The 14,821-nt window shown below is 40.4% G+C and overlaps 1 protein-coding gene across 5 annotated transcripts in view; it reads left to right on the top strand.

Annotated features, from left to right (window-relative positions):
* Positions 1 to 14,821, top strand: part of colq (collagen-like tail subunit (single strand of homotrimer) of asymmetric acetylcholinesterase) — a 115,994-nt gene that overhangs the window by 80,778 nt on the left and 20,395 nt on the right. For all 5 annotated transcript variants that reach the window (XM_060825381.1, XM_060825382.1, XM_060825379.1 and 2 more), the window contains 3 exons: positions 3,918 to 4,014; positions 11,252 to 11,391; positions 13,527 to 13,646. In XM_060825381.1, the coding sequence (XP_060681364.1) occupies positions 3,918 to 4,014; positions 11,252 to 11,391; positions 13,527 to 13,646 (357 nt within the window). The remainder of the gene's footprint in view (positions 1 to 3,917; positions 4,015 to 11,251; positions 11,392 to 13,526; positions 13,647 to 14,821) is intronic.

Below are 14,821 nucleotides of genomic sequence, written 5' to 3'. Positions count from 1 at the left end.
ATTGAGTGTAAGGCAGGAGGTGAACTGATAGATGATAGCAGGGGAGACAGTCTCCTCTTCTCAAAGGCAGTACATATAAACATCTGAAATAAGAGAACAAGTAGACCATTCATTAACATCATATTTGATCAGCTTGCGTTCTGAATTCTACATTTCTATCTCTGATAACTTTAAGCAGAGGAATCAATATACCTCTGACTTAAAAATATTCAATGACTCTACTTGCAATGTCTTCTGAGGCAAAGAATTCCAAGGTCATACAACCCTTTGAGAGAAAAGAAAGTCTCCTTTGCTCTGTCCTGAAGGGACAGCCCCTAATTTGTAAACAAAGGTCCCCTGGTTCTGGATTCACCCACAAGAGTAAAGATCCTTTTCATGTCCACCTTTTCAAGACCATTGAGGATCTTATCAAACTTCCATCAAATCACGCCTTGTCGTTCCAAACTCTAGTGAAAGTAAGCACAGCCTGTCCAATCCTTCCTCATAAAACAACCCACTCATTCCAGACAATAACATACTCAGCCTCTTCTGACTGACATCTGTTGTCTGTACATCCTTCCTTGATTAAGGAAGGTAAAACTTCTCACCCTATACAAGATGTGGTCTCACCAACACCCTCTATGAGGTGAACATATTTGTATAATACCTCAGATCTTTGGGACAGACTGAAAGGATGATGCTCTTGCTCTGGATCCCCTGACCTGCTTCACTGGCAGTCCTTGACCAGCTCAGAAGACCCAAGCCCAATGCTTCCGAAACACTTTGTAAACCATTTTGAGACTGGAAAACAATTGTGCCCCCTCTGTGACATCTGTTAGAGTGGGGGTGCAACCATACGACTGTTATAACTTGGTCAGAATACCTCAGAGTTTGGGAACTCAAGATGTCAACTGGTGTCCCACCTTGAAGTGCTGACCTCTCACTTTGGGTAGTTAGCTGAGGTGGAGTGACCTCGTCCTTGAATAAAGTGTCAGTTAACTCTTCCCCCTCCCTAACTTGCCACCATATTTGTCGCTCATCCTCCAGCTCAATAACTCTGAGCTGAATTTCCTGTTTCCATTTATTGCAGATACTCTGGATTGCACCAGTATACAGCGCTCCCCTGATACTGTAATCATGTACGCTAAACTGCACACAGGAAAGGCAGCTACTACCAGCCTCCTGTCCTGATACAGATTCTACGGATAAGCTGCACAAATGAAACATCAGGGAGGAGAATGTGTTCCTGGGTTCACCAAGATTGTATTGTAGGCTTTGCTGTAGATGGTCAACAAGACAAAGGTCATGTCTCTGTAGGGAGCCATAGTTCTTCAAGTCAAGCTCAAGAAAGCCATTGGGAGCTGGTGACCAGGGACATCAGTTCCCAGTATTTGGCCCTAAGCACCTGCCATGTAGGTCTAATGACCTCACATGGACTGTCAAGGTCAGTGAATGTCTCTTCAATGACATTTCCCAACCATTGCAACAATAACCTCTCATGCTGCTGAATGTACCATAATCACCAGCATTCACCCAGCAGAACCCTGCCACACTCAGGACTAGTGTCAAACAGTCTGATCCTCCACCTCAGCTTCATACAATGCTGCTGGCTTCACACCCAGTTCCAGCCATTTCTCCCCATATCTCTAGCTGTTCAGTTATGGCAGGAACATTATCCAGATTCTCTGCAACATAATAATTGGAATTTCCCTCCCAATCATGTGGGCTATACAGAAGAGCAGAGTCCAAGCGGCTGGGAATGGGGCTTCATCTCTCTGTGGCGGAGATGGTCTCCCACAGCATAGCAATGGACTCCATAATATCTGGGTGTGCTGACAATATTGAGGATGATGGTAGTTTCCTACTTTATGCACTTTCTCAACTCAGTTCCTTTGGTATTTGTGAGAGCCCTGCCACATTTTGCATTTGTCCAATAACTAAGCCCTCAGGGCTCCCATCACTTGAAAGACAGGAGCTGCTCTGCAAGAGCTCTTCACTCTCAGCAGTGCCTCTGGAGGAGAGGCAGTAGGAATAGGTCAGTTTTCTATCAGTGGAGTGGTTGGAGAGGGGTCCAGGGTCCCTGAGCCCCATCAGCAATCCCCATTGAGGGAATGTGAAAGGTTGGTGTAATAAAAATTCATCCCAACAACTTCTGGGCCTGAGTGGTTGCAGTCAGGCCATGTGTCAACTAAGAGCCTGAGACTGTTCACAGTTGAAGTAGCAGATACTTTATGCTGGCAGAGCCGAGATGGAGTGATATATAGAAGAACACTGACATGCTGATTGCGTTGGCTGATTGGTCAAACAGATTGCTGTCATTGCCAGGAATCATGGAGGAACCTGAATCCAGGTTGGCAGACGGCTTTGTGCAGAGCATATCCTTTCTGTAGGTTCTGTTCCATCTAACCTGATGTGTTGCAGACTCAGAGGCAATGCAAGCGATTGCAGCTTTTGTATGGACAGGCTATGACATCCTTTGTCTCCTGTGATAGAACGCAGCAATACTTGCTGAAAAATCCAGCACCTCAGCACAACACTTATGAAAACAGCCAGTACTTTCAATAACAAAAGCTATTCTGCAACATTTGACATGCAAATTGAATATTTGGTCTTTAAACTTTATCAGTGCTTGGCCCCTTGAACAGTTGAATGGATGTTCTTTGATGAGCAAATACAAATGGCCTTTCATGGTCTAAGTTATAAATAGAGCATGAAATTAGTCACTCTGGCTTTTTGATGTCAAGGCAGCATCAGATGGCAGACTTCTGGTGCATGTAGCAAACTCTATCGTGAGCATTCTTCCTGGAATGGGCCCCCATGGAAATTCTACTTTAGTACAGGCTGAATTGTGTCCCACTCAGGGGACCATTGGCTTTTTAAACATTTGTACTAAAGTTCCAAATTTTGTGCTCCCAATGTCTTCCAAAAATATGGAGATAAGTTGCATTCTATTTATGGTGAAATTCATCATAACTGTCAAAATGTGAGCACAGTTTTCAGAGCAGACTGTTAGATGTGGTTTGGCTGAAAGCATTCTCAATGAGATGGAAGCTCTTAATAAAAGTCATTTTTTTTTTACAGCTTTGTAGTTGCAGAGCGTCAGTCAGACAGAGAATCTGTGTAATTATGATAATGTTGAACTAACACAGTGTGGCAGAGATATATGCTACTGACAGCCCTCTTCACTTATTTCAGTCCTCGTGTTGCATGCTTTTTTAACTGCTGGATAACTCCTATGTGTTGAAAACTTGATTAGTTGTAATTGTATCCAATGAATTCCTTTGTGACAGTTGTAAATTACCTTTTAGCCCATTGGTGACCCACAGCCTGACTCCCCATATTTGGGACTGCCATAATTAACTTGCATAAGACTGAGATGTCTTTGTTAAAATCACTTGTAAATCTATAATAGTTCATCTCTAATATAGTACAATGAGATGGCATTGAAATACAGATGATAAGTGAAATAATAAAGTCGGCCTTCTTATGTCAAAGTAGGATGTCCTCCCACTGCTTAATGATCTATGAGAACACTGGACATGCTTTAATATTTCCTTTGGCTCCTGTTTGGAATGGAATCAGCCATAACCATATTTGGACTCAAAAACCCACATAGGAACTTCATGAACTTTCTACTTATTACAAGCATGTTTGGAGAATTGGAACTGTACACTTGTGACCCCACATTCGCATCTCGTGAATTTCAACAGCAACAATGAAATTTTGCCAAAGCACCTATACACAACTGCCCCCTTAACTACAATTAATGGAGAGAAAAGAATAACCATTGATCTTAATAATTTAATTGAAATGTAATGTTGACTTGTATTTCAAGATGAATTTTGATATAACTATGAAAACTACTTATTTTATCAGGTGCTTAATTTCCAAATGAAAATAAGTTGTGATGCATTAATTTATTTCCCTTTTTCTGGAAGGGACTAAAAGGGGAAATGGGTCCAAGAGGAATGATAGGACCTTCAGGCCCACCAGGACCATCTGGTCGCCCTGGTCCACCTGGGATATCTACATCAGGTAAGAAGCTCTGGTCATTAATGTATGGGGCAAAACATAATTGTTTTAAGATATGAAAAAATATTGACCGAGAATTTCCTTTCAAAATAACAGTGAGGTTACTGAGGCTCATTAGTATTTATAAACAAAAAGTACAGCCATTTCAATTAACACAATGAAACTCAAATACCCAAACCTTGCTTGTGGCTCTACTTTCTGATGATGTTGCTTCTTTAACAAGGTCAGATTGTCCTTGGTGTTTTTCAGAGGGGTCATAAATGCACAGATTCTATGTGTCTGGTTTGTATGGGTTTTAGGGTCAATTTGATTATAGCTAACAGATAATGCCTCAGGAAAAAGGATTTTGAGTTGAATGTTAAAAAACACTTGTACAATGAAGGGAGAGTGGCCAGTTCTCCCAGCTCAGCTTTTCTCTGGTTTGATTTGGGGTTAGCAAACAGTCAGTTTTCAAGATTGCTGGTCAAAGAAACAACTCCATGCTGATTCTCTCTCTCCCTGACATCTCTCGTGTAAGAACATGTGTTTGATTTACCTTTTTTGCCAAGGGGGTGTTTATGACGATGTAGCAAGCATTTGGATCAGCATCATTAAGTTGTGATAGAGTCGATTCGGTTTTTTAGAAGTCATATTCAGTTTTCTTTTGTTCATGTGTAAATAAATAGTTTTGTTTAAAACTGAGTGGTTGGACCAATGGTATTGCTCCTGGAATATCCACTTTAAACCTCCTTAAAAAAGTTAGGTCTGACCTACTTTCTTTGAGGGGTTCTGGTTTGGTCCATAACAGCATGGTAGCTCAGTGGTTAGCATTGCTGCCTCACAGCATCAGGGTCCCAGGTTTGATTTCAGCCTCGGGCAACTGTGTGGAGTTTGCACATTCTCCCTGTGTCTACGTGAGTTTCCTCTGGGTGCTCTGGCTTCCTCCCATAGTCCAAAGATGTACAGGTTAGGTGAATTGGCCATGCTAAATTGCCTGTAGTGGTAGGTGTGTTAGTCAGAGGGAAATGGGTCTGGCTGTGTTACTCTTCGGAGGGTTGGTGTGGACTTGTTGGGCTGAAGGGCCTGTTTCCACACTGTAGGGATTCTAATAAATAACAACTGTTAGCTTCAGGGAAACAGTATCTGCCTGTATATCTCTATATTGAAAATATGGAATGCTGTAAGCTTGTACATTAATTAACTGTGAATTCTGTATGATAATTACCAAATACCACCATAGAAAATCCTGTTCTTTTCAGTCTTAGTACCAGTTAATAATGGTATGAGCAGTAATTACTTACAAACAAACTCGCTGACTCTAAAAATTAATTATTTCAGTGTGAACTGTTGTTGGAAATTTTAAAAATGGTAATTTTCAACTTTCTATCTTTATTTTATCTCTCCCTGGATCAGAAAAAAGTTTTGCCTCTGTTCCATTCTCTTTCTGTACCTGCTCCTCCAGTTTGTTTTATTTTCTTCTCAGTTCTTGTGTCATAATCTGATGGATTATGACATTACACGCTTGCTTGCCTTGTTCCCTCCTGCTTGCAGGTTTCTTGTGTACCTGACTGAAAGGCTAGATTACCTCTGACTGCAAAATCTGGCTCTCTGCTGAACAGTTTTGATTAGATGACCTCCATGCACTTTTAATGGAAGTATCAACCCTTCTAAAAAAAATCATATTAGAAAAAGTAAAATAGAGAGTGATTACATAGAATGGTCATAAACAGAACATTTACTGAGTGAAATTGCAGTGCAGGGGGAGGGACTTTAGTTTGTGTCAAGATAAGTTTTTAATTCAATTACCTGTAGTTTAAACAATATTAGGTGATTAGTTAAGGATAATACAAATTATAGGCTAAATGTATAAATCTTAAATGATTTAACAAATAAAATAACATTATTTAGGGATATCAATGCAGTCTTGTACTGCAAATGCAACATGTAAGAGTTTGCACAGAAAAGTAGGCTCCCACAAACCAATGGCTGCAGTTCATGAATACATTGCAAAGAGAGTGTCCGCTCGGTTGCTGAGCTGGAGAATGAGATGCAGATATTGCAAGGTATCAGGGAAGGGAATGTTCCCTGGACACTTTGATGCAGGGGCATATCAACTCCTTAGGTTAGGAAGTTGTCGAATCACAGAATTGCGACAATGCAGAAAGAGGCTATTTGGCCCATCATGCCTGCAGTGGTTCTATTACCAATTGCCAATCCCCTGCCTTTTCACCATCTCCCTGCACACCATTTCTATCCAAATAATCATTCAATGGCCTCTTCAATATCTCAGTGGCATAGGTCATGTTAGCGGTCATGGGCAGGAGGCTTTGGCCACATATAAAGCAAGTAAGGAGAACTCAGGGTTTTACCTCATTGCCAACTGGTATAAGGATCTTGCTCCTATTGTGGATGAGGGAAGTCAGGAAAGCAAACCATGGCATTAATTGTGGGACTGGAAATATTTCAAGTGGTGACAGTGAAAAGGAATAAGAGTGGAACAGAAATGGATAAACAGAAGGATAAATGTTGTCTGTAGCACAACCAGGAGTTCAGAAGGTTCTGCTGTCTATCAAATGCTTGTGGCAGGAGAAGAAATTTGTATAAAAGGACAAAGATCCCTGTTGAAAGCAGCTGCATAAGTACAAAGAAGTTCTACTGAGCATTTGGTGTCTAAATTAATGAGCAGAGCCTCAACTGTAACAAAGCAGTATATTATGGTGGCAGGATTTCCTGCCATGCAGTTGGTGAACTCTGAGGAGCATTAAATGGATCGCGACCCCCACCTCCTGCTGCCAGCTGGGCGGAAGGCCCTCCTTAAAGAGCAGGCAGCTGTCTGGTCTGAGCTACAATACCAGCATTGGAGGCCAATACTGCATGCGAATCCAGGTAATCTGGGACATGGGTTGGGGATGATTTTTGGTGGGCCAGGATTGAAAGATATTGGTGGACATGGGTTTGAGTGTGAAGGGAGAACCCAATCCAAGCGGAGTGAGGCGAGGACATGTGGGTAGGGAGCAGACACTGACTGAGGACTCTGTTGGAAAAAGGGACTATTGAAGGAGTCTTCCCCTTTACCTACCAAGCTTCCCAACCACTGCCAACCTGCTCCCACTGACTGCAGACCAAGACTAAGTGGGAAGAGACTCTTAAGTAGCTCTTCATTAGTCATTTAACAGCCTCAATTTGTTGTGGGTATGTAAAGTGAGGGTTTGTAAAAAGGGTTGCAAAGTCAAGGAGGTCTGCAACATTCAGCCTTTAACTAATGAATGTCTATCCAAGCTATGTTAAAATAAAATATAGAGATGAATAGATCAGAAAGTTGAAGGTGTGTCTGGATAATTGTTGTGAGGGACAAGAGTTTTGATTCGTGTTTATGTGCACTGATAGTTCACATGGAGCTGTATCTCTGCTTAAGCAATACTAGGATCAGAATTCTAGGAAATCATATACTAGGCCTGTGGATGAGGCTTTGAACCGAAATGGTGAAGTTAGGAGGGGTTTTGGCTAGCAGAAAGGAAGGTCAAGAGAAGGTCAAGGCTGTAGTGCACAGTCATGATTGGTAAGTGGCTTGTGACAAAAGGAACATAGTTTAATGGTTAAAATTCATCATTGAGTAAACTCAAGTCAGGAAGCAATGGCAAGTTAAAGTTGCAGTATTTGGGAAGAACAGTGTATTAAACATAAAAACATCCAAAAGCCAAGGTAAAACCCTTGAAGCTGAGGGAGGATAAATTATATTGGGAAAAAAAATGGCAGAGATGCTAAACAAGTATTTATCTATAGTAAAAGGCATGTTAGCATACAAAAATTAATGGGTATCCAAGTGTGACAATTCTGTGATTTAAGAGATGTGTTTTGTCCTGGTTCCTTTTAGAGAGAGGTTGGTGGCCAGATGGAGAGCAGTCTATGAAAAGATAAACAACTTGAGGCCTGGGTTTACTTTAGGTTGGAACAATAGAAGCAACCTGAGTGGGTGTGGTCAAGCTCTCACAGAACCAGGGGTTCTTAGTTTTCAGCAGCAGTTGCTGTTTGGGGTCTTGAAGAAGGTGAAGCTGTTTTTCCCTCTCAGTTACAGCCAAAAGCTGGGGCCTCTCCTCCTGGGCTGTTGGATTGCATGTGAGACAAATCTTTTTTCAGAATTTGCCTTTGTCCAAGGATGTGTTTATGGGATGTTATATATTGGAGCAGCTAATTAGTGATAGTTACTGTATCTATTATTCTTTTAAGTTTTTCCGATAGAGTTAAGTTATTCACAGTTCTTCTTTCTTCTGTTATATTTTAACTACAGCGTTTGAATAAATTGTGTTTTGTTTAATGTCGAGTAGTTTGACCAATCGAATTGCATCTGGAAGACAGCACCTCACATTTACCTTGAGCATAAGAAAAAAAAGTAGGGTCTGATCTACCTTCTTAATATATTTTGAGAGGGTCTGTTCTGATTTTTAACACAAGGGTTTCATTAGAGTGAAGAACTTGAAGTAATTGATGTTAGTAAAGTTAAGCTACTAGAGAGATCAAGCTGACAGGTTCCCTGGATTCATGGCCTAACGTTCTTAAAGAGCTGGTTACAAAGTTAGTAGATGCATAAATATGCTCTTGCAAAAGTCCCTATAAATTTAGAAATGTCCCTATGGATTGGAAGACAGCAAACATAACACTGCAATACGAGAAAATGGGAACAGAGAAATTATGAAACTACAGGCCAGTTAGCTTAATGTTCGGGCACTTCAAAAGATCCTGACATAATTAAACAGAGCCAACACGATTTAGTGAAAAAAAAATGTGTTTTTGAGGATGATATGAGCAGAGAAAGTGGAGTCAGCGAACATAATCGTTGTATTTTCAAAAGACATTCAGCAAGTGATTGTGTAAAGGATTTGTACACAAGATGGCAATGGAGATAATGTCTATGCATTTCAGAGAATTGGTTAAAGAACAGGAAACAGAAAAGGAATAAAGAGGACATTTTCAGGTTGGTATATTCTTACAAGTAAGGTACAAAAAGGATCTGTCATGTAGCCTCAGCTATTGGCAATCTAAATTAATGTCTTGGATGAAGAGGCCAGGCCTTACATATTCAGATTTGCTAACAATGTAAAGCTAGGTAGTGCTTTATCTCCCCCTCCAACCATAATTTGATTTAGCCCCTTCCCTTTTGCCCCACATCCATCACTTTTGATGGTCTGCATTGTGCATAATGGGCTTTGCTATTTAATACTGAATTGGCTACATGGGTTTGGCTTATGGTGGTTAGTTCTTTTTAAAAAAGTAAAAGAATAGTCACTGTGATTTTGGTGATGGGAAGTTTGCTCTGTTGTGTGCGATAACATGTCTGGGTAGAAAAAAATATACAAAGCTGGGTTTGAAATGTAATTTGAGAGAACATAAATTTTACATGTCTTACACCTTGCCTGTGTACAAGAGCAATTACATACAGGCCTTTTGAGTGAGCCTCTCCCAACCAAAATGATTTAACTGTAAGAACTATGTTTAATTTAAACATTTATAAATGTTACTAAGAGGGCCTTTCTATGTTAAGCACTCACTTACCAACCATCATAGTCAGCTGCTCTTTGTTAGGCTTGAAGAGCCTGCCTGCACCCTTCATTAGAAAAAGATCCTGTCCCCCTATCATTTAAAGGGGCACTTCCATGAAAACCCAGTGAGTGACTGATATCAGTGGGTGGGTATGATAAGGGCAGAGTGAGAGTTTAGGACACTGAAGTAATTCCCAGTCTCTTTGTTCATTGGGAGAAAAAGAACGTTTTTGTTTAAATGCTGAGAAATGAGTAAGTATTGGTTTTCAGAGGAATTTGAGATGTCTCGCTCCTCCTTAACCTTATAATCTCTTCCAGCCTCACAATTGTGTTCATCCAGTTCTATCCTCCTGAGTATTCCCTAGCTCAGCTGTTCTTATTGATGACCATGGCTCGTACTCTTCACTTCTTTACGTACTTTCCTCCTTGGAGGTGTCTTAACGTTTTTCATAATGTTCCAGTGAGACACTATGTGAAATATACTATGCTGAAAGTACCTGATAAATATAAGTTGTAGTGTTATTCTTGTGCGTTATGTATAGGAGCTTAACAACAAGGTACAGCAAGCAATTCGGAAGGTAAGTGATATCCAAGTCTTAATTTGGAATATACATATAACACAGCGTTTCAGCATTGGTGTAATCAAGAATGGATAACTGAAGCATATCTTGTATCTTAGAGTGAAGTTTAACAATAATCAGCCACATTCCCTCAAATTTTTTTTACTGACTAGACATGTCTCTGAGGCTAATGCACAGCAATGACCTCCAGGACGAGAGGTCAATGCCATGGTCAGCAAGCTGATACCAATCACCTTGTGCGGAACATCATGCGCAGCTGAGATAGACCATTAAATGAGGAGGAGTCATAGAGTCATAGAGATGTACAGCATGGAAACAGACCCTTCAGTCCAACCCGTCCATGCCGACTAGATATCCCAACCCCATCTATTCCCACCTGCTAGCACCCGGACCATATCCCTCCAAACCCTTCCTATAATCCCATGGCATCTTCATTGAGAAAGGTCTGACAAAATGAAGTACTTTAACAAGCACCTAACTGGCCAGCACGATGTCTTCCCCAGAATTCAGGACACAAGGATGGAATTCCTCCCCACTGAGAGCTGTTAGTCAATCAGAGGCCAATGGGAGTATTGGGTGCCTCTGGTAAAACAATCAGACAGTGGCCTAGGATTGCCAAGGGTACCAAGATGTTGTCCAGGCAGCAAGAATGGAGTCAAAAGAAAGAGCAAGAGATGAGGCCTACAATCCTTTTCTTTCCCAATAACTAGTCTGTTAATCAAATACTGAGGATCTTGGAATAAGAGATGCCCTTGTCGATCACTCGCAGTGTATAAAACTGCAGTACGCATTTGGCTGGTTGAAGAAAGTTGCTTGAATTGCAGTATCCTCTAGGCAGCGGGATATTTATAATGTGTTGTACACTAGTTTACACTAATCATGATCAGCAATGTGGCTACACAATGTTACACAGAACTGTCAGAATGTTCTGCTTCAAATGCTTTTTAATGTACCATGCTCAGCTCCACTCCCACTCCCTCATGCAATACATTTCCATTGGAAGGAGCTTACTTTACTGCCTGATTTCAGAATCTTATTATGTTAATGTGTAACAAGAAAGGTACACTGAAATGAATCAACTGTACAGGTCAAAAAGAAAATTAAGTACATTGTTCTTGACTGGCCATTATTTTCATTTAAAAGGTCGCTTAATTGTCGGACCAAAGGGTGAAAGAGGACTCCCAGGGCCAGTAGGAAGATGTTACTGCAATCTCCCTCAGACTGTAAGCAATCCTTCATATAGTGAGCTCCCACCTTTGGTCAATTCTCCACAAGTACCAGTCGTAAGTACATATTTTAGTGGGGGAATCATAATTTAAATCCAAAAATGTGTTTGTCTTACTATCTTCTTTCCAATTCTAGTGAGAAAAAAAAACTTCCATGACTGAATAAGGAAGTTAAAAATAGTAACAAAATGAAAGAAATATTTTACATTTGGCAAATATTAATGGTAGATCATAAATTGGTCAGGGTTTTAAAAAATCAGCAAAGATTGATGACAAAAAAGAGAAACTGAAGTTTGAGAGAAAACTAGCTCACAAAATAAAACTGATTGTAAGAGTTTTTATAAATATTCAAATAGAAAAATGACCTAAGGCAGTGTCGGTTTTCGAAAGAGTGGGACTGGGGATTCGATCATTGAAAACAAGAAATGGCCTGGATGAGTGAGGTATCCCATCCACAACCTTCAATAGTTCCCTCCAGCCCCTTTAGCACAAATGTGCAACGTGTGCCATTTTCAAGATGCACTGCAGTTACTCATGAATGCTCCTTCAACTTCACCAGCCTGCAGCCTCTGGAACCCAGAAGGAGAGTTGCACTGGATGCATGGAACCACCACAATCTGAAAGTTCCCTTCCAAATCACACAGCTTCCTAACCTGGAACTATGCCAACATTTCTTCCTGGTCACTGGGAAAAAAATTTCCTTGAAATCCCTTCCTATCGGCAATGCGGGTATCTCTATATCTGAAGGACTGCAGCAACTCAAGATGGCTGCTCCCAACCGTCTTGTTCAGGGTAATTGGGTACAAGTATAAATGCTGGCCGAGCTGGTGGTGTCCACATTCCATAAATGAATTAATAAAAAATATAATGGAGGCATTAAAATGATAGTTTGTGCCTGCCTCGCTGTAGCAAACAGGGTAAAATCATTCAGGGGTCTGAGCAACATGGACTATGGTGAGATGTGTGACAGAATTGGACAAGAATTGTCTTGATGTTGGGAGCATCTCTCCATAGCTATCGTTCTTTTGCCAAGCGGCGCAATGAGTTTTTTTAAAATTGGGCAGTGATGAGTGGCCAATTATGGGGAATTCCTGGGAATGATGGGCTTAAAGAAAGGTTGAGCGTGTACTCACTGGAGCTCAATAGAACCTTATTAAAACATGTAAGATGGTGAGGGGGCTTGATAGGATGGATACTGGGAGTATGTACTGGGGGCACAGGTTTAGAATTAGATACTTTCCTTTTAACGCTGAGATGAGGAGGATTCTTTTCTCTCTCTCAGAGGATCATTAGTACATAGAATTCTCTTCCCTCTAAAATCACTGGAGGCCGAGTCTTGAAATTTATTCAATGGATTCAATTTAAATAGATTTTCGTTTTATAGACAGTGGAGATGAGATTATTGGCAAGATAAACAATAAAGTGGAGGTGAAGCCATGACAAGATTGGCCATGATCTTATTGAATGGTGGAGCAGACTTGCTGGGCTGAATGGTCTACACTTGTTCCTAAAATCCCATGTTGCAATTCAGTTTCAGCTCTGTACATAGTTTTGCAAGCTTTGTGTATTTGTGCATGTACAATATTAGATTCCCTACAGTGAGGGAACAGGCCCTTTGGCCCAACAAGTCCACACTGACCCTCTGAAAAGTAACCCACCCAGAGCTACTCTGACTAATGCATCTAACAATATGGACAATTTAGCACGGCCAGTTCACCTGACCTGCACATATGGTACTGATCATATCAGAGCTCCATTTTGAAGTATACAAGACATGTTGGACCATTATATGTCATTCATGAGTTTTCCTGCATCTTCCTTAGAATGTTGTTGTGATTGGATGTGAGCAAAGCTATGAAGTTTCTCTCTCTCTCTCTCTCTCTCTCTCTCCATTACTGAAATCAAAGTTGGAAAAGTGGCTAGTGTTATTCATTATGGAGACAAAAATTAATATTAAAAAGATGTATTAAATTATCTGTACAGACAGAACAAATAATGCTAGAGCACAAAAACAAACAATGAAATGTATTCAGTGTATAAAATCAGAATATTCTCCTAATAACACTACAGTCAGAAAGGCCAAAGTAACAGTGTATTTCTTACATTCTTATGTTGCTTAGATTTTTCTAACTGCATCAGCCTGACTTTCCTGTGATATCTAAACAATATTTAATATTCTTTTTTCTTTTTAGATATTTGTTGTGGACAATGAAGAAGAGCTGAAAAAGCTGAACACCGAAAATGCACTAGCTTTCCGGAAAGATCAGAGGTCATTGTACTTCAAAGACACTGTTGGATGGCTGCCGATTCAGGTAGTGGGAGTTTGATTGCTGCATCCTTTCCAGAAGCTTTATCTTTATTAAACTCACCCTTCAAATTAAATGTAACAGGAAACAGAAAGAGTTTCTTCTCCCACCCTTGCCTATTATAGTTTTTATTCTTGTGTTGGAGCAATGTAACGTGAACAACAGCTGTTAAAGACGGGCCTCCACAGATCAGCATTCTTGGAAATGCAAACTGCTTTTCTTGTCATAGCAGAGTGCCATCTGCTGTACCATATGAATATTACAGTGGAAAGCCAACTGTCAGTAATAAAAAGTGCATTTTAAAATTAGAGGTAAATTTAGATTTTCTTAGCTGCCCCTTCGTTCGCCCATTTGAAGCTGTATCTTCTTAATTCCAACCAAGATGAAATAAGTAGGATGGAGTTAAAAATCACACAACACCAGGTTATAGTCCAACAGGTTTAATTGGAAGCACACTAGCTTTCGGAGTGATGCTCCTTCATCAGGTGATTGTCTTTCACAACCACCTGATGAAGGAGCGTCGCTCCGAAAGCTGGTGTGCTTCCAATTAAACCTGTTGGACTATAACCTGGTGTTGTGTGATTTTTAACTTTGTACACCCCAGTCCAACACCGGCATCTCCAAATCATAAGTAGGATGGAGGCAGACACAATGTGTTTATTTATTCCCTGTTAGAAGTCATGTGATCAAGAAATGCTTCAGCCAGACCAATGCCAGGCTGGCTTTGGCTTCACATACTAATCAGATTGTAAATGCAATGACAAAGCATTTAATCTGACACTCTGAAAATATCACACCAAAAAGGCACAGCAATTAAAATTCTAACACCTAATGTTTAATCTCAACAATGTGTAAGAAACTTGGAATCTCTTTTGACAGTTTCTACAGGCATGGGCTATGAAGCTTGCATGCATTTGTGAATGTTTCTTAATTCCTCATATTGAATCAACCAGAAAGAAACAAAATGGTGATTTCAAGCAACCATGCAAATAAACCACAACTTACAGTCCCTATTCATGCCTCGGGAACATTGACTCACTGGTGTTGAGCTACTGACAAATGAATCGCTCCAAAGTGAACATAGCTGTATCAGACAGCAAGTTACCTCCAGATTTTCTTTTTCTTAAGAAAGGTCTTTCCATATCTTCTTTGGTGTATGCAAGACTGCACTCGGTGAATGG

Source organism: Hemiscyllium ocellatum, chromosome 5, assembly GCF_020745735.1.
Source record: "Hemiscyllium ocellatum isolate sHemOce1 chromosome 5, sHemOce1.pat.X.cur, whole genome shotgun sequence".
Lineage (NCBI taxonomy): Eukaryota > Metazoa > Chordata > Chondrichthyes > Orectolobiformes > Hemiscylliidae > Hemiscyllium > Hemiscyllium ocellatum.
Note: the sequence above shows the minus strand (reverse complement) of the source record. Positions and strands in the feature narration are given on the sequence as shown.